The sequence below is a fragment of the Mustela nigripes genome, chromosome 6 (assembly GCF_022355385.1).
Source record: "Mustela nigripes isolate SB6536 chromosome 6, MUSNIG.SB6536, whole genome shotgun sequence".
In the NCBI taxonomy this organism is placed as follows: domain Eukaryota; kingdom Metazoa; phylum Chordata; class Mammalia; order Carnivora; family Mustelidae; genus Mustela; species Mustela nigripes.
The window spans coordinates 80,778,234-80,798,069 of NC_081562.1; the positions used below are offsets into that span (position 1 = coordinate 80,778,234).

A 19,836-nucleotide genomic window follows, 5' to 3' on the forward strand; every position below is an offset into this window, starting at 1 on the left:
CCCCCATGAGTCTTTAAAAGTAGAAATCTCTTTGTATTTCTCCTTCTGCTCGCTTCGGTCGCTTTCTTTTACTTTCTGCCCCAATTTTATTTAGTACTTTGTTTCCTCTGGTTGTTACAGTCTTTCACACTGCATTATAGTAGAGCTTGCTTCCAACCATAGGGAAATTCTTTGGCTTCTTTTGCATTTTTGATAGGGAGGACTAAGCTGACTCATGACCATCTCGCGACCACTCCCTGCGTGTGCTCAGGCGGGCGGGGGTAGGGGGCGCTTCTCTCGCTTTCTAACTTCCCTTTATGCGGAAATCCTGCGGCCTTTTGTGAACACGTTTCTTGAGATCCCTCTCTGTCTTTTTTCGAGTATCGTTTATTATTTGCGAGTTTCGCCTCTTCTCTCTGCAATCTCCTCTCCCCTTGCCCCCATAGAATACATGTTCCCTCACTTTGGGGTCAGAGTAATTGATGCTTGAAGATCCTCCATGGGCTCCACCTAGCCTTTACATATGGTTCAAACGTGCTCGCCTTCAGGGTTCTCCACCTGAGCTGTTGCGGCGTTTTTCCCCCTCTGCAGTAACACATGTCAAAAAAAAGCAAGCCCCAGGACTTGTCCATATATGACCTTAGAACAGGGCGCTGCCTCGTTTGGAGGCAACGTTTGGGGAACCTTGTCCACTCCCGCCCCCGCGTGCTCTCGCCACCGCCTTCCCCGAGGTCACTGGCGTGCAGAACGCGAACGCCGACTGCTCCGGCTCGCGTCCCGACTTCCTTCTGGGAGCCTAATAAACCTGGGGGAAGTTTAATCATTCCGCAGCGAGCCCGGCTCTCTCACTGGGCATGCTCAGTGGCCCGGCCCCGCTCTGGTGGCGAGTGGCTGTCTTGGGCGCAGGGCTCGGGTCGGCGGCCGCTTCGGCGGGGCTTCCAGGAGTGCGGACCGGGCGCTGCAGCCCCTGAGCCGGGAGCCAGACGCGCCCCGCGGTCCCCGCCCGGACGCAGGGCCCAGCCAGAGCCGCGTCGTTCCGGAACCCGGGACCCCCCAACTTCGCGCCAAGTTCGGAACCGCCCTCCGGGGGAGCCATGCAAATGATGACCAGGGACGTTCTGTTAGAAATGGACCAGGAGGAGGAGGACGACGACGACGGGGACATCGGTGAGCGAGGGGTTCCCCGGCGGGGGCCGACGCCGGAAGAAGTTGGGGACTGCGCGTGGGCGCCGCGCCCTCCGCGGGAGCGGCTTGCGGGAACCCTCGGCCGCTCGGAGGGGCGCGGGCGCGGGCGGCCGGGGAGGAGGGAGACGGCGCCGCGGTCCCGGGGCCGCAGTGCGGCCGCCTCGAGCCTCAGCTGCCTGCGGGCCGGCGCCCGGGGGAAGGCCGGGGAGGCGCGGGGCGCGCACGGGCTCCCGAAAACTGCGTCCGGGCGGGCCGCAGCCGCAGCCTCGGAACAGTCATGCTAGATACAGGGAGGTCTCCGCGCGCCGACGTCTTGACTCAGAAGCGGCAACTTTGGGGTCACTTCCTCCCCGCCTCGAACCTGCTGTGGGGATTCCGGAGAGCGGCGCGGGCGGGGAGCCGGCCCCGGTTCGGAGAACAGGGGTGTGACCCACCTGCATCCGCTGTAAAGTGAAAGAAAGGATCGGCTCTGGGAGGGAGGGTGGGGGCTGGGTGGGGCGCCCGGGGAACGGATTTGTGGCCGCGGGTGGAGGCCCGGGATCTTTTTGTCAGCCGCGGAGCCCGCCGGGGCCGTGATTGGAGGAGTAAACCCTAGTCCCGGCGGACCTCCGGATATGTCTACAAGTCCAGAGGGCTCCTGGAGCTTGGCGAGACTGGGAGGTGGTGGTGGGGGGTGGAAGCCGAGCCTGGGTGTTACCATTTCCAGTTAGAGTTTAAAATGTTTAGAAGTTGTAGACGGAAAGCAGGGAGAGTTGTTTAAGAGTAGAACAAACAAAACAAACAAGAGGGAAGGGAGGAGGAGGTGGGGAAGGGGAGAACTACTGGAGGAGAAGGGAGAATATCACTGTCAGGGAATGACACATTGGGTCCCTCCAGGAGACTGGCAATTTAATTACCCTGCTGGTCTGCTCAGAGACTCTGAGTCTGTTTCCTGCAAGCAAAATCAGTTTAAAACATAACAGTTCCTGCTCTTGTCCTCAAGACCTATTTTTCTCTGATAACTTTAGAAGTAACTTAATTTTAGGAGCTAGGGGTGGTTTTTATCATTTCCCCCCCAGCTGTATTGAGCTATAGTTTCCGTATCATTTTCTAACTTTAAGGTTTATAAAGTGCTGAGTTGATACGCTTAGATGTTGCAAAATGATTACCACCATAGCTTTAACCAATACCTCCATCATCTCACATAATCACCATTTCCTTCTTGTGGTGAGAGCATTTAAAGTCCACTCTGTTGGCGACTTTCAAGTACAGGATGCAGTATTAATTATAATCACTATGCTGTACCGTAGATCCCCAGAACTTGTCTTACAACTGGAAGTTTGTGCCCTTTTTAAAAAAAAAAAAATTATTTATTTATCCGACAGAGATCACAAGCAGGCAGAGAGGCAGGCAGAGAGAAAGGAGGAAGCAGGCTCCCCGCTGAGCAGAGAGGCCCATACGGGCCTCCATCCCGGGACCCCGAGACCGTGACCCAAGCAGAAAGCAGAGGCTCAACCCACTGAAGCACCCAGAAGTTTGTGCCTTTGACCAACACTCCCCCCACCCCCATTCTCCTGTTTCTATGAGTTCACCTCTAAATGACTTTATCTGTAGTAGTAGATTTCACCTGTAAGTGATATACAGTAATTATCTTTGTCAGACTTCACTTAGCATAATGCCCTTCCACGTGCCATCCATGTTGTCCTAAATGGCAGGATTTCCTTCTTTCTCGAGGCTGAATAATATTCCGTTGCCCACATGCAAGGCTGAGGAAGTGGTGAGGGGACTGAGTGGTGGTGGTGATGGTTACACACACACACACACACCACATCTTTATTCATCTATACTTGGACAATTAAGTTATTTTTATATCTTGGTTATTATAGGCACTGCTCATTAACACCCAAAGAACTAGATAACTTTCTTGTTGACCAGGAACAAATTGAATAGAGGGGCTTATACTTCATGATTTAGCTTTACTTTTCATTCATTTGAGAACAATTTATTAGATGGAGGGAGCCAGTAGTATTCTTTTTTTTGTTAGAGAGAAAACTGAAACTCACAGGTTTATCTGCCTAGCTTTTTGTATAACTAGTTAGGATTCAAACCCAGACTTTATGATTTTCAAGACCTGTGTGCATTATTAGTCCATTTTACACCTGGTCACTCAGCTGTCAGATAACGTATAATACTACTATTTAGCAGGCTTTACTGGTAAATCATGATTACATAAAAATGTAAATTATAGGAGCAAACTTTAAAAAGTTATAGTAAAGTAGCATAGTCTGTTTTGTAGGAATATACTTTAAAAAAAAAGCTTTATTTATTTGAGAGAGAGAGTAAGGGAGAGAGAGAGAAGGAGCAGGGAGAAGGGCAGAGGGAGAAGCAGACTCCCTACTGAGCAGGGAGCAGGATGTGGGGGGCTCAATCCCAGGACCCTGGGATCATGACCTGAGCTGAAGGCAGTTGCTTAACTGACTGAACACAGCCCCCTCCCTTGTCTGTTATGGTGAGGTGTTACTGTTTATGTTGAGTATTGTAAACAAATAAGGATAAAAACCCTAATGGAAATCAAAGTAAGCTAGAGACTCTGAGCTTTGTTTGTTCTGCTGTGTCATCAGTAGATCTCAGTTTAGAAAGAAAACTAATTTGGTCTAGTCTATGTTTACCAGATGAGGCATCATAAAATTTATCTTAAGTGTGTGGCAATAGGTTCTTTTTTGTAATTACAGATGTAATTTATGCTGTTTCTATCGAGTCAAACTGTAACTGTATTTAATAAAAAGTTAAATATCTCCTCCTTCACCCTTCCCTCCATAAGCTACTGATACTGATACTTTACTGTCTCTAAGGGTCAACTCAACAGTTTATGTCAGAGAGTTATTATCTCAGCAGTCTTTGGTTGTTATACAAGTTCAGTGTGGGTTGCACTGATTTTATAATAAGCACAAATGTTTACCAGGTCAATAGAAAGTTTATGTCATTGTAAAGTAGTAAGTCTTTTTAAAGGTTAGCAGAAGTAGGCTGATGGTATATAGCCTTTAACAAAATAATTATAATTTTCAACTATGGGAGAGGAAGTTCTAGTGAAACGAAGATGATAATTTTCACCTGTGCCTCTTGTTTTATAATGTAGTGCTATGTTAAAGCTGTTGACTAACATATTTCTCCTAGTACTGGATTGTCATTACCAATAGTTGTATAATTTAAAATCCACTCAGGTACCGAAGGTTTCTATGTAATTCCTCTGTGAATATTAACTTTGTCATTCAGAACAGTAGAGTTATTTTTGATGTAGTTCCTGGGTAAAACATCGATCACCAGATAATTTGCAAAACACAGAAAGAAAAACTTCTTAAACTAGTTGCGGTCCCTGGTTGTAGGATATACATGTTTTATGTACATACATGGAAGGGTGCCCTGTAGTAGACTGGGCTTTAGGGCTCCCCCACCCCACCAGTGGGTTTCTGCTTACTTTTGCTTTATGTGTAAAGATTGCTTCCTTGTTTGGCCTGAACCTGACCAGAGAATCAGAGATGGTAATCTTATTATGAGCATCTTTTCCTTATTTACTTTGCTCAGGGCCACCAGAAATTGTCCCCAAAGGTTTCTGAATGAGGCGACCTGTTGGCATGAGAACATTTTTGCAAAAGACCCCTTATTTTCTAAATCAGCTCCAACAACCAAATGCAGGTGTGACAGGTGGGCAGTAGAGGCAGGAAACATGTGGCTTTTAGCCCTTTTGCACTGATGCTGGTAGATAGCATGTGTCCAGAAAGGTTTTGTGTGCCTGTGTGCAAAAAAAGTGTTTTTGGCTGGCCTGCCTCCAGGACTCCTCCCATGGGCTTCCCCGCCCCGCCCCATTAATCAGTAAATAAAATCCATCATTTCTCCCTGTTCATGTAGAAAATGATAGAAACATCTATTATAGCCAAAATGTAGGTACTGTAGTGTGCTGATTGATTGATTGATTGATTTTGCATTTCTGTGGTTCAGACTTTGCTGAGACAGGTAAAGTGTTATCAAAAAAGGAGGGAATTATCAGGAATAAGTCAGATGGTTCAGGCAAAAAGGTTTGTTTAGATGCTTGGTTCGTTGCTTTGGGTTCCCAATCTGTTTATGGTAGAATTTACGCTTTGATCCCCACAGCTGATGGTTGAGTCATTGGTTGTGAGTCGGGGCAGGGGAGGGGAGGGCCGTTGTGAGCAGAGGCCCATTACCTCTGAGTTCTGATGGTCTAGCTGTATCTTTCAAGTGTCTTTATTGGCTCCTTTTTTAATCTCACATTTTTACACAGACTTACTGCACAATTTCTATCCCTACAAACTTTGTTTAATCACCTGAAGATCTGATCCTAGATCAATATTAACTGAGCAACCCTTCTGTGCTAGGTGCAAGATTGGGTGTGGGGCTTTACTAAAAATGAGTAAAATGCACCCCTTGGCTGCGAAGAGGTGGGGGCCGGGAACCAGCCCTTTGCAGTAAGTGCCATTATCGAGTTGCGTACACAGCCATGGGAAGAGGTGCAGGAGGCAGCTTCCCAGCAGAGATTGCTGGGCTGGGCGCTGGAGGACCAGGCAGATGCAGTGGCAGGGAGGGCAGAGGGAAACTCAGGAGCTCCATGGAGTTGCCCGTGGTAGAAGGGAACAGCCACAAGGCTAGGGAGGCAAGAAGGGGCCACACCATGAAGAATATTCTGCATGTTTTAAGGATTTGGTATTTGGAGGTCCTGAAAGATTTTAAGGAAAGGAGTGACGGGAGCAAATTTGCGTTAAGATAAATCTCCCTGGCAGCATGTTGGAAAGTGGGGTGGAGAGGGGAGGTGGTAGAGGTAAGCCTTTCTGGTAGTCACGTTTGGAAATGCCTGCAGTGGCCATGAGAGTAGAAAGCAGTGGTCTGAAAGTTTAGGAAAGAGGTGACCTCTCTGAGGCCACAAGCAAACAGCTGGATTCTTGGACCTGAGCTGAGTGATCAGGTGGCAAGTGGTGGCAGCTGTGCATGAGGGGAGACTTTTCTATTATTCCAGCAAGTCTCACACTTTTCTCCTCTGCTTTGGCTCAGACCATTTCCCTTCCTTGCTAATACCAGACTTAGCTCCTCTGTATTTCAGTGGCTCACTCTCTTCCAAGCCTGTCAAAAACCTAGAAAGCTAGTCCTGATCCTCATTGCCCAGAGTGCCCAACAGTAAACTGTTACACACCTTATTTTTCTGTTCTACACGATTAGCATGCACTTTTTTGTTTTGTTTTGTTTTTTAGCACGCACTTTGTATTTTGTCTTTGTTGTTGATTATCTTTATCCCCACAGCTAGAGTGTAAATTTCTTGGGCACTGAGGACTAGGTCTTTTGGGTCTTCTAGAGATCATGCAGAATATCCTGAACATTGTAGACATTCACTGCTACAATTAAAAAAAAAAATGTTCGCTTTCTCATCCTCCTTTGACATACCAGTTTCCTGAAGGCAGGGGTCTTGCATGCTTTGTGTTTGAAGCTATGCCCTTTGTGCCTCCAATGGTGCTTGCTCTTTGGTAGAAGCCAAGCAGATCATTGTTGAAAGATCAATAAGTGAATTGCTGTTTTAAAACAGTTTGATTAACATTATGCTTGGTGGTTTTATGGCCCTCGTAGAATTCTCTTCTATGTCACTTTGAGATTCCCTTATTATCTGTCGATTGTCCATATCAGGTACTCTGCTGGGTTCCAGGGTCCTTGACCTCCTGTACCTCACTATCTGGGAAGGAGGCAGATACACAAATAGATAATTGCACTAGTCTGTGATTACTGCTGTAATCAAGATGTGTACCAGGGTCCTTCGTGGTACTAAGGAGAAAGCCTGTAATCTTGCCAAAAGGACTCTTCAGATGCCACACCTGAATGGCCTCGGAAAGGATCAGAAATAGATAAGTGGGTGGGGCTAGGACAACGATGTGTCTTGAGTATTCCTAAATGTGGTACTTTGATGAAATGAACTTTGATGCTGTCTTTATCTGCTATGGCGAGGGGAAGATTGTCTCTACCAGTAGAATGACAGTTCAAAACAAAGCAAACGATCCTTAAAGCCTTTCTCTTTTGAGTGTCGTTTTGCCCCCTTTTTAAAAAATATAAACCTGTTATTTTCAGTTTCAAACCCTCAGTCACAATTTATCTTCTGCATTTTAACTTTCAAGTCAAAGAGTTGCTTTCTAAAATGTTTCCCATCTCCTCTTGTAATTCCAGTCATTCTCTAAATCTGACACACAGTTCTAAAAGACTTCCGCACTCACAACCCTTTCTTTTTCTCAAGTGGTTGCAATAGTCACATATATTGATTACTGTACATTTTTTTTTCTTTTAGAAACCAGTAAATTTAGACCAAAAGCTCCTGTGAAGGTTTCTGTCAGAGATGCTATTTAAATTCTGACATTCTTGAAGGGAGATTATAATGCATTATTAGGAATCCCATAATCTAGCTTTAGGTTAAAAAATGGTCTTAAACTTTCAAAGTGGGTAGTTATAGCAGGTTAGAGTAAAATGATTATATTTTAATAAAAGTTTCCACTGTAGCTAATACTTTAGGTTTTCATCTGTTATACTTACCAGTTTGTGTTTTGTATTCTAGCTGATTCAATAAGTCTTTTTTTTTTTTTTAAGATTTTATTTATTTATTTGATAGAGAGCACAATCACAAGTAGGCAGAGAGGCAGGCAGAGACAGAGGGGGAAGCAGTCTCCCTGCTGAACTGAGAGCCTGATGCAGGGCTTGATCCCAGGACCCCGAGATCATGACCTGAGCCGAAGGCAGAGGCTTAATCCACTGAGCCACCCAGGCACCCCAAAGCTTATATAGTCTTAAAGGGAGAGGTGCTACGCACTTACTTCACAGCCTGTGTACTGTAATGCTTTTCACATAGTAGATACTCAATAAACATTTGCTAAGGGACTGTTTTAGATTTTAGTATATGTGCTGCCGAAGCGAGCACGGGACTGTTTTAGATTTTAATGGAAGCTTTGTACGCTGTAAGATTAAAGCTTGATCTGCTTCTGGTGCAATGTAGTCAGGGTGGGGTCTGTGCAAAAATCACCAGTTTTAGAACAGGAAAACATCGTTTCCAATTAACTTCAACCAAGGAAATGTACTTCAACTTACTGGTAGCTCCCATATAAAGATGGAGATGGTGAGAATTTAATACAATCAACGGATTGTCTTACGTCATTTATCATCATTGCCATTATTGCATTTCCTTTGGTTTTGCCTTGCTCTAGAATACTGCAACTAAAATTAATTAGTATCCATCCCAAGAAGCAGCCAGTTTAAAGAATACTAGATGAAAACATCAGGAATGGAATAGTGTGGCTATGTATCAAAAAGCTATTCAGATACTCCTCAGCCAGAACATCAGATGGAATGTTTGCATGGAAGACAGGTTGAGGGGTTAATAAGCAAGTTTCTCTGCTGTGGTATTTATCACTGCCCCGGCTACATGTCTGAGTTCTCACTGAAAAAGCTTGCTGCAGCAACTTATTCGGTAGCTAAAAATATGAATGAAGGAAAATGTATTCTTTTGTGAAGTCCAGATGTGGCTTTTATATTTAATGCTTTTCATCTAGGATATTGAAACTCTGCTATTTCTCACATTATTTAAAAATACAAATCCTTGAAATTGAGGGGAAAAAGGATACTGATCTTTAAAATTATCTTTTTTATAATTTTAATTTTAACTTTGGCAGTACTTCAGCCCTAGGTCAGTCATGCAAATAGATGTTCTTTCACAAAGTGCAATTAGGCGAATTATAGGCTTGTTTATAAAGCTTGTTTTACATAAACTAAGATTGTGTTGACATAACTGAATTTTTTATGATTTCTACCTAGATATTTGAAAGATAATTTTCAGCTTGGCACAAACAAAATGATGGCTAAACCTTTCTCCAGCGTCACCTAGACACAGCCTTAAGCTTTATTTTGTTTTTGTTATTTTTTCTGATTTGTGCTTAGTTTTTAAGAAAAATGATTCCCCACTAAATTGTAAGCAAACATTATATACCCTTCTCACGTATAAAACTCAGACTTTTAACATTATTTTATTTTTTAGTTTTTAAAGATTTTACTTACCTATTTGACAGAGCTCACAAGTAGGCAAAGAGGCAGGCAGGGGGAGAGAGGTGGAAGCAGGCTCCCCGCTAAGCAGAGAGCTCAATGTGGGGCTCGATCCCAGGACCCTGAGATCATGACCTGAGCAGAAGGTAGAGGCTTTAATCCACTGAGCCACCCAGGCACCCCTTAACATTATTTTTTTATATTGTTTTATTTCTTTCTGCTGTTACTGATTAAATAAACAAGCCCTGGAGGATGCTAAGTTTGTGTAAAAGATAAGATCCCCTTTCTAAAAAAAAAAAAAAAATTAGAATAAGCAAAACCCACCATTGTTTCTAAGTGAGACGAGTAGTAAGGAAACCATGTAGTAAATTCATTGGTCAGAGATGCCACCTAGGGAAATAGGAGATTTTAAGGAGGGAGGGTGGAAGGTGAATCCCTGACGAGGGGCTGGGAAGGCAGTATTGATGCAGAGCAGGGCCAAGGGAGTGGAATGGCCAGTGGTCAGAAGACGAGTTTGTGGTTGGCTTTGACATTGAGAATCTATTACCTGAGGCAAGTTGCTTGGCTCCTCTGAGCCGCTTTCTTCAGCCTAGTAGGGTTGCTAGGAAGATGCGAAGTGTCTGTGTAGTGCCATGTGGGGCTTTTCACTCAATGCTCTGCAAGTGGCAGTTACAATGTCACCATCTTAATGAATTCATGTATTTACATGCTACTTTTTTCATTTTTTTTTAAAGATCTCACCTCATTTTAATTTCAGCCTAAGAAATGGTTACTCTTGGGGCACCTGGGTGGCTTAGTCGGTTAAGTGTCTGCCTTCGGCTCAGGTCATGATCCCAGAGTCCTGGGATCAATCCCCGCATCAGGCTCCCTGCTCAGTGGCGAGCCTGCTTCTCCTTCTCTCACTGCCTGCTGTTCTGTCTACTTGTGCTTTCTCTCTCTCTTTTTCTCTCTCTGTCAGATAAATAAGTAAAATCTTTAAAAAAGTGGCTACTCTTCACCTCTGTGATCTCTCAGTCCTCTCTCCTACACACTGGCTCTGCATTTTGTATTGCTCGGGTCACATCGTCTGTGCAGAAACTGCCCACTAAATGTCAGGTTAAGGATGACAGTGACAGCAGCTGTGCTGCAGACACAGGTGCCTAAAGATAAAGGAGTCGAAGAATAGCATGTGCTTTCTGCAAAGAGATAATTATTGTGTGTGCCCCCCTCCCCCATCTTCAAGCAGACTGACAATGTTTTCCGAATTCCAGGAAACCTATTTCAGGAGGAAACTCCTTCAGGGAATCTTAGCAAAAGATCCTAAGGCCTGTTACTTTGTGGGCTCCCAATAAATGGCTCGTAAAGGTAGAAATTGTTTTTTCCATCGGTAGTACCTGTAGCTTAGCCCTTTTGCTCAATTGCTGTCAGGCACTTCTTGCCAAAGTATGTGCGCTCCCATGTGTCATCAGATAATTGTATGTACAAGACATGAGGAAGGAGACATTTAAGTAAGAAATAAATCGTTTTTATTAAGAATTGAATATCATGGGAGAATAGGGGAGAGGAAGATCAATGAGGAAATTTTTAGTGGTCAGAGTTCTCCCTGATTCCACTGTTACTCCTGAAATTGGAAAATTGAAAGATCGTTCAGAGATGTTTGCCATTCACTGGAGGGAGGGCAGGGAGGTGGTCTGTGGTGGGCGTGATCATTGATCTGACGTGAAAAACCCATTTGGCCTTACACCCTTCCCATTGCCCACATTCTAGTTCTTGACCATTGTGTGTACAGGCAGTCAGTTTCGGCCCCTCATTCTTTAAACATCTTCAGAACTGGATATGACCTTTTTTTTTTTTTTTTTTTTTTTAAGATTTTATTTATCTGACAGACAGAGATCACAAGTAGGCAGAGAGGAGGAAGCAGGCTCCCACCAAGCAGAGAGCCTGACTTGGGGCTCTATCCCAGGACCCTGGGACTAGGACCCGAGCTAAAGGCAGAGGCTTTAACCCACTGAGCCACCGAGGCACCCCGTGGAATGACCTTGTATCTCAGAGAGAGGACCTCCCAGCCACCTTGTTACTGGAGCACACCCAAACTCCATTCTTGCATCTACATCCTTGTGGGTCTGAAGGGGAGGAGACACCAGGGCCTTAGCTCCCTGTCTGAGGGATCCGATCCACTCTCTCCCTTGAAGCCCTGGATGAGTGTAGGTATTGGGGATTAGGTGAAAGTGCTCTTTTTTTTTGAGGTTTGGATCTGCAAGTGAAAATCTGAATTTGATGAGAGATATTTATACCAGAGATTAAAAGAAAAGGATGACTTCTCCTTGTGTTGAAAGATTATCTCCACCATCTATTATAGCTAACCTCGCCTTACCTTGGCTGGGGATATGGACGGGCACCCTGTAGTGTATCAGGAAGAAATGGGGCTCTCTATTGGCCTGTGGTCCTTTTTATTTATCCCATGTTGGCTCCTCAGTTGCCCATCATTCTCCTCAGAGTTCTTTATCTGACCTCTGTCCCAGTGTTCTCCTCAGACAAATTGCCTGAGGTTAAGACTACCACTGCTTACACTTCAGTTTTAGACAGATGGGATTCAAATTCTAGCCCACACATTTACTAGCTGTGTGACCTTGAGTAGTAACAGAGCTTTGTTCCCCTCCTCTCTAAAACAGAGCTGATATTAGAACCTACTTCAAGCATGACTGTAGCAGTGATGTCATTAAAAAAAAAAAAAAAAAAGTCTTGCTTTGCAGTGTTGCGGTACCTGATACACTGAAAACCCTCTATAATTAGAAGCTAATGTTGATATTCTGGGTAACAATTTTTTCCTGTATCTCAGCCCAGATTTGTCTCTTCTGGTTTTCACTAGAGGTTTTGCCTTTCTCCCAAGGCTATACCTTCCATGTATATAGCTCACTGTTAGTCTTTGTCTTTCTCATGAAACTGTGAGTATCTTGAGGAGATCTGTCACCTCCTTGAGCAGCATAGTGCTTGCGCACATGGTAGGCGATCAGTACATGCTTACTGAATGAGTGAATGGATGAAAGATTTTGATCATTGAAGGACTACGAAAGACTGGGAAGGTAGGCCTTTGTGTATAGATCAACCCTCGGGTAGGTTTTTATAACTTTGGAGCCTTGGTTTCCATATCAGAAAAATGTTGTAGACCTAATATAGAAAGGGTAATGATACTTTATGGAATTGTTACAAGGTTTAATAATATTAATATATAAAAGTACAAGGGACAGTTCCTGGCACATAATAGGCCAACAAACAATGGAGTCATTTATAGAACAACCAAGCATAGAAAAATACAGTATAATTGACTGGTGTAACTTAAGTTAGATTTTCTAGTAGATATATTTCACAACACTATCATCCTTTTGAAAGATACATAATTTTAGTAAGGTAAGAGAATATACTATAAAGATTGATAATGAAACTTAAATGATACTTTGCTAGATTTTACAGTAAAAGAAAACACCAAAGAAATAAGGGCATTTCTTAATTTGGCAAATTTAAGACTTTCAAAGTATCTACTGTTTAAGTAGAGTAGATACTGTTTAAGAGTAGTGTTCTTGATATTGATCCTGTGAAATTTTAATGAAGTCAACTTTTAACATAATATGCATTGTTTAAAAATATTTATTTATTTACTTTTTTATTAAAAGATTTTATTTTTTTGAGAGAGAGGGAACGAACAGGGGAGAGACAGAGGGAGACTGAGAAGCAGGCGCCCTGCTGAGCAGGGACCCTGACACTGGCTCTGTCCCAGGACCCTGGGATCATCACCTGAGCCAAAGGCAGAGGCTTAACAGACTGAGCCGCACAGGCGCCCTAGGAAGATTTATTTATTTCAGGGAGAGAGAGCGTGTGTGTGCATGAATGAGTAGGAGGAGCAGAGAGAGAGAGAGAGAGAAGCAGACAGGGAGCTCAATCCCATAACACTGAGATCATGATCTGAGCTGAAATCAAGAATTGGATGCTTAACCAATGGAGCCACCCAGGTGCCCCTAAAATACGCAGTTTTAAAATAGACATGTAATATTTAGTTATTATTTGAATGGTCCGTTATTTTATTTTATTTTTTAAAATATTTTATTTATTTATTTGACAGATCACAAGTAGGCAGAGAGAGAGGGGAGGAAGCAGGCTCCCCGCTGAGCAGAGAGCCCGATGTGGGGCTCGATCCCGGGACCCTGGGATCATGACCCGAGCCGAAGGCAGAGGCTTTAACCCACTGAGCCACCCAGGTGCCCTGGTCCGTTATTTTAAATGGAAAAATTCAGACATGTCTCATTTGCTCCCAGAGCTAAAATTTCTCTTCATTAAGTATTACTGAAAAGTTTGAAGTCAGATAAAACCTGTTAAAAGACAAGAATAGGATACAGAGCAAAATGATAAAACTGAAGACAAGAGCCCACAAAGAAATCGTTACCTTTATGGCTTGAATTGTTTTGAATTTAGTGATATAAAAATAAAATAATCTCTACCTAATTTGCAAAAATAGGTACATGAAATGATATGTTTCATTTTGTGTGTTTGAGGTTTGAGACTGATTTGCCTGTACCCAGTTGTTAGAGCTTAAAACACTGCTAGGCCCCTCTAGTAGCATCAGCCATAAGAAAAGTTAGATGTCCCATTCCGTCTGGGTAGATCAAAGCACAATGAAAAGAGGAAGGCTGTTCTTATCCTTAAGGAGAGTTAAAGTGATTTGCTTTATAGTTAAGTGTTCATAGAAGTGACTCTGCAACAAACGTGAAAATGTCATCTTTTGGTTACTGCCCTTAGAATTGCAATTCTTGTCCATGGATTTCAACCTATAGTCCAGATTGTCAGACTGTCTCCTATTTCCTCCCTCTGTTTAAATAGCATTTAGTACCTATGGCGTGCATGCTTCTATAACAAGCACATTGCAGCTTACAAATCACAGAGGAGATGTGAGCATTACTAACAGTCCTTGTCATCTGCTCTAAGGGTGAGCAACACAGTAAATGGCTTTTGAACAATGGGGTAATGATGGTTTTCCTGAGAATTACAGTTGCCTAAACTGTGGCTAGCGGCTTGTTCATACTCCAAGATACTTATTTTGAAGAGTTTGGTCACAGTCTTGACTAAGTTATTTGGCACAAGCACAAAAATCCCTTTGGAAGCTGATTGTGGAATTTGCTACTAGTGGCCTTCATAAATCGGAACTGTTGCTCTTTTTAAAAGACATGTGCTTAGGGACGCCTGGGTGGCTCATTTGGTTAAGCATCTGACTCTTGATTTCCCAGGTAACAATCTCAGGATGATGAGATCGAGCCCAGTGTCTGGCTCCATGTGGAGAGTGGAGCCTGCTTGGGATTCTCTCTCTGCCTCTTCTCCCGAACCCCTAGCCTCCCGCTCCCATGCTTGCTCAGGATTTCTCTCTCTCTTTCTCTCTCTCAAAAGATGTGCATAGAGATTTCACTGAACTCAAGAGCACTGAATTAATGTCCTTCACAGTCTTTACTGAAGACCTCATTTGGGTCATGTACTATTTAAGTTTTGAGTATAGAGAACCAGAGAGAATTCCAGCTTTAGTGAAGCTTGTTTTCTAATAAGTGATAACCTAGGGGCACCTGGGTGGCTAAGATGGTTAAGTGTCTGCCTTCAGCTCAGGTCAAGATCTTTAGGTCCTGGGATCCAGCCCCATGTCAGGTTCCTGGCTCAGCAGGGAGTTAGCTTCTCCTTCTCCCTCTGCCTCTCCTCCTGCTCATGCTGTCTCTATCTTTCTGTCTCAAATGAATAAATAAAATCCTTTTTTTTTTTTTTAAAGATTTTTATTTATTTTTTTGACAGAGAAATCACAAGTAAGCAGAAGTAGGCAGAGAGGCCCGCAGAGAGAGAGGGAGAAGCAGGCTCCCTACCGAGCAGAGAGCCCAACCGACATGGGGCTCCATCCCAGGACCCTGGGATCATGACCTGAGCAGAAGGCAGAGGCTTAACCCACTGAGCCACCCAGGCACCCCATGAATAAATAAAATCTTAAAGAAGTGATAAAGTAAAAACCGAAAGCGTATGCAAAAATCCATTCATTTACCTAATGTCTATTCAGCACCTCCTACGTGTCCGGCCTGGTGTTCTGTGCTAGGAATTCAGCCCTACATGAGGCAGCAGTGGCCTCTGCCCTCAAGGAGGAGGCTGACCAGCAGGGAAGACAAACATGCCAACATTACCAGCAAATTATATGTAAAGACTGTGGAAGAAAGAGACCGACCCAGGAGAGTACAGATGAGAACAGAACTTGGGCATTTCCACAGCAGCTCAAGGAGGCGGGCCCCCACTGGAGGATGGCTGACAAGTGCAGCTGTTATTTTCATAATTCTAAAAATAACACGGCCTTAGAGTGTCATCTTTAAAAAGTAGGTCTATGAGAAGGCTCAAGATGTACGTTAGATTCATGCGTAAAGCCCCATGGTTGTGTTCTGACTTATGATTCTGGTTGTGCTGTGCTGGGCCCGCACTCCACGAGGAAGATTTGTTTATTTGGATTTCTGCAGCTGTTATTGTGTTCAGGAAAGTGAGCCCTTAGCTCTGTCTGTACGGTGCTGTGCTCTTTATTTCTTAGTAGGTTGGCCAGATTGTTAGCACTGGGTTGGAAAGCCACAGAACCTGGTAGGTGGCCCCCAGCTCCCTTAATTCTTCTTTCATAGCCCAGTGTAGCGTAATATTCTCTCTTCCGTCAGTCAGAGATGGTAGTTTCCGTCTCCGTGCAGTTTCCCGCCGCTGACAGAGGAGGAGGAGAGAAGTAAGGAGCAGGTATATCTTGTCCCCGTGGTCCACCTTTTCCTCTTTTGACCTGAATGGAGCAGGGAGCTAGTAAAGGGTTCCTTGGGTTTTCAGCAGGAAACTGAAGAGTGGTTCTCCACTCTTTCTGCCCTGCTTTGCTAAGGGATGTGACTTGCTGGAAGTGACTGACACCACAGGAACCCTGGTGTGCTCCCTCAAGGACTTTCCTCTTGAGAAACTCCAGTGCTGGAGAATCACACTCTAGAAGTCCTTACTAGCCAAAGTACCCTGGTAATGGAGTCATCATGAAGATGCAAATTAAAACCTGTTTTCAGTTGCTACTGCAGGAAGAAATGGATGCAAAATCTATTTTCAAAATCTATTCGTATACTATATTCATTTACTATTAAAAAAATCCTGTTTCCGGGGCGCCTGGATGGCTCAGTGGGTTAATAAGCCTCTGCCTTCAGCTCAGGTCACAAATCTCAGGGTCCTGGGATTGAGCTCTGCATCAGGCTCTCTGCTCAGCAGGGAGCCTGCTTCCCCCTGCCCCCTGCCTCTCTGCCGACTTGTGATCTCTCTATCAAATAAATATGTAAAAATATTAAAAAAAAAATTCCCGTTTCCTTTCTGTGTTGGGCTCTTTCATACTTGACTGAAATCCAGCAAGCAATGGGATTATATTATTATTAAACTTACTATTTTAGCCGTTGCATCTCCTTCCTTTCAAACTGGGAATATTTTCTTTATAAAGACCTTTGTGATCAAGTGTAAGAGATGCTACAAATAACCCTTCCCCATGGTTTTACCTGAACCCTCCATTCTTAGTAATGTTTATTTAGTCCTGCAGTATTTTTTTAACATTTAAAAAGCGTGTTTTACATACAGTAAAATGCAAAGTTAGCTGTTCGGTTTGCTAACTTTTGACAAATTTTATAATTATCCCCCAAAACAAGACAGAAGACACTTGCATGACACTTTCAAGTTATGCTTTTCTCCCCCAGTCCAGGTGAACGCTGAATGACTTCCATGATACACTGGTTGGCCTGTTCTTGAGCTGCCTGTAGGTGGAAGCCAGTAGAATGTGGTGTTCTGTGTGCCTGGCTTCTCAGCCCTATTTTTGGAGATCCGTCCACATTGTTTTGGGTCTCAGTTGCAGTCCAGTATATTTTGTATATAAGAATAGCTGGAAAAATATTTTGATTTAAATCGTGAAATAGTATATCTCTCCTAGGTAGCAGCCTGATCATACTTAGCCTTTTAATTATTTTTACTTTAATGTCAAGTATTTTTTTGGTCTTAGTTATTTTTGTAACCCCTGTAACAGTTCATACGATGCCTTGCCTGTAATAGGAAATCAGCAAATGTTCTCTTCAGATGGAAGGGAATGTGTGAGGAAAAGTAACTCCTGTCTCATTTTAGAGAAATTCAGGTTTCAGTTGCTGTGCCGTGATTGCGTAACGTGACTGCCCGTTCATTCTGAGTGTTAGCCCACTGATGATTTTGCTTGTGAGCGTGATACCTGCCCAAAGTGGACTATTTGTGGATTCTTTCCTTCCAAGTAGTTCAGCATAATCATTTATTTTTCCAAATAGGAAAATTTACTTTTCCAAAAAGGTCAGCTCTTATTGAAGTTTTTTTTTACGGGTTAAATATATTCTAAACAGATATTATGGGCCTCATTTGGTAACTGAAGAGCTCTGAGAACAGAAAGGTAAGGGGGATCTATCCAAAATGAAGGAGCAATTCAGCGTCGGTGCACATTATTAGGTTCCAAAATATTTGTTCAAGCGCGAGTGTTCCAAGTTCCCAGAGAAGTGACGGACGCTGACGTTATTTCCCTTAAGGATGACTCATGATTTCTTGAGTCTGGTTTCCACTGTTAGTCATCTTCAGGGGTTGGGTTAAAGCAGGCTTTCATTCCAGGCTTCACAGACCCCACTCCCCAACCTCCACCCCCACCCGCCCTTGATTCCTATCTCCTGGCTCAGCTACACAGCAGTCTCTGCAACCAATTCTGGCTCCAGGCAAGAAGGATTTTAAACTTCAGCACTTAGCAGCAGTCCAGCATTAACCTTGTGTTTGTGTTTCAGGTTTGATCATTTGGCCCATCGTTTTCTTTTTCTCCCCAGGTTGCCCAAACTCCTTTCTTAGGTCCCATCTTACTCAGCAATGCCTTCTGCCCTGGGTGTGAAGTCCTCCCCCTGGGGGGTGCTCCCCCATCCCTGCTTGCCCTGATAATGGCATCCCAGTGTCCCCAGATTTAGTAACAGAGCTCTGTGTCCAGTTTCTTTAGCTGCTATCCTGGGGGCACCTTCAGTCTTGGACCCTGAATTGTGATCAAAGCACCGTATTGATTTTCAGGCCACTAACTTAGTCATGGCGCCCTGGCTGCTGTAAGTGGGGCTGTGAGTAAGAGTGGGATATGGTTTCCTGCGGGAAGAGAGGAGACTTCAGTTCAACCTGACAGGCAAGAAAGATCAAATGTTTACTGGAATGTGGGGAAATCACCTCCTGAGCAGTAGAAATCAGGGCCTCACAGGAAACAATTCTATTCAAAAGCAGTGGTGTTGTGTGTCCGCCCCCCCCCGCCCCCCCCCATCAGTGCTGGGGAGTGACCTAGTTGAGCAGCAGGGTATCTGAGCAAAGCTAGCACTTAAAATGTCCCCTAGTTGAAAATTTCCAATACTTGAAAATGTGCTGGGAATCTCACAAGTTGAGAACCTTTTTTGAGTGCCTTTTTGCTTCTCTTGCTGCTGCTGATGTGTTCCTGAACTAGCCTGCCCCTCTCCACCTTTCTTGGTTACCGCATCCTCTCCCAGGTGGCCATCCTCCTGGCTCCTGCTTGGGATTTATTGATTTATTCCCCAGCACTTGCCCATAAGGCGGACTTCACTCCCCTCCCCCACCCACCCCAGCAGGCAGGCTCCAAACTGAAGATCTTCACTGAAGGTCCCCTTCTGGCTCTCACCAGGTCAGCCTGTCTTTGGAAATGAAAGGGAAGAGGGATCTCGTCTGCCTTCAGAGAGGGAAGTTAGTTCTAGGTGAACACACAGCCGAAACAGGCCTAACCTTGTTTTGACAGAACCTAGACATGGGTTTAAATTAAGGAAAAAAAAAAAAAAGAGGTAAATGCTGTGAATAGGTCAACCGTAGGGCTTCTTGTGCAACAAGAGCTGGTGTGTGCCATTGCCAGTTGCTTTATTAAGCTTTAGGAGCTCCTCAAAATGGATTGAGAAAGGTTCCCTTCTGAATTTTTTACTTTATTAAACAAGGTTACAATGTTTCATGTGCCTTTTAAAAAACTCGGTTGTGACTTCTGACTTAATCAGCAGCTTGTGTAGAAAAGTATACATGAATCAATATTTTTCAAGTGTATGTAGAAAATCTATCACCTGTGACTTCTGTATACCATGTTAATTTATTTGTCCACTAGGAGTGAGAAATAAATAATAATTGTGATAAATTGCTTTGTAATGTTTTAAAGCCTAAGTGCATTCGTACTAGGCTTTAAACATAGCCTACATGGCAGTACATAAACAGTGTGCATACGAGTCACCTTGACCAAGCATTCTGAACTTTTAAAACCACCACTTTCTTAGGGTCATCCAGCATGATTACCTGGAATAAAGCATTTAACTTTTAAATTTTTTTCAAAGATTTTATTTATTTGTCAGAGAGCGGGAGACAGGGTGGGGAGAGAGAGCACACAGCAAGGGGAGAAACAGAGGCAGAGAGAAAAGCAGGCTCCCTGCTGAGCAAGGATCCAGATGTGGGTCTCTATCCCTGAACTTCTGGATCATGATCTGAGCCCAAGGCAGATGTGTAACTGACTGAGCCACCCAGGTGTCCCAGCGTTTAATTTTTTTAATGTATCTCTCTCCAGAT

General features: G+C 43.8%; 1 protein-coding gene across 2 annotated transcripts in view; it reads left to right on the forward strand.

Annotated features, from left to right (window-relative positions):
• Window positions 1-868: 868 nt before the first annotated feature.
• ANO6 (anoctamin 6) overlaps window positions 869-19,836 on the forward strand; it is a 187,082-nt gene continuing 168,114 nt past the window's right edge. For both annotated transcript variants that reach the window (XM_059402953.1, XM_059402954.1), the window contains exon 1: window positions 869-1,146. In XM_059402953.1, the coding sequence (XP_059258936.1) occupies window positions 1,074-1,146 (73 nt within the window). In that variant the 5' untranslated portion in view covers window positions 869-1,073. The remainder of the gene's footprint in view (window positions 1,147-19,836) is intronic.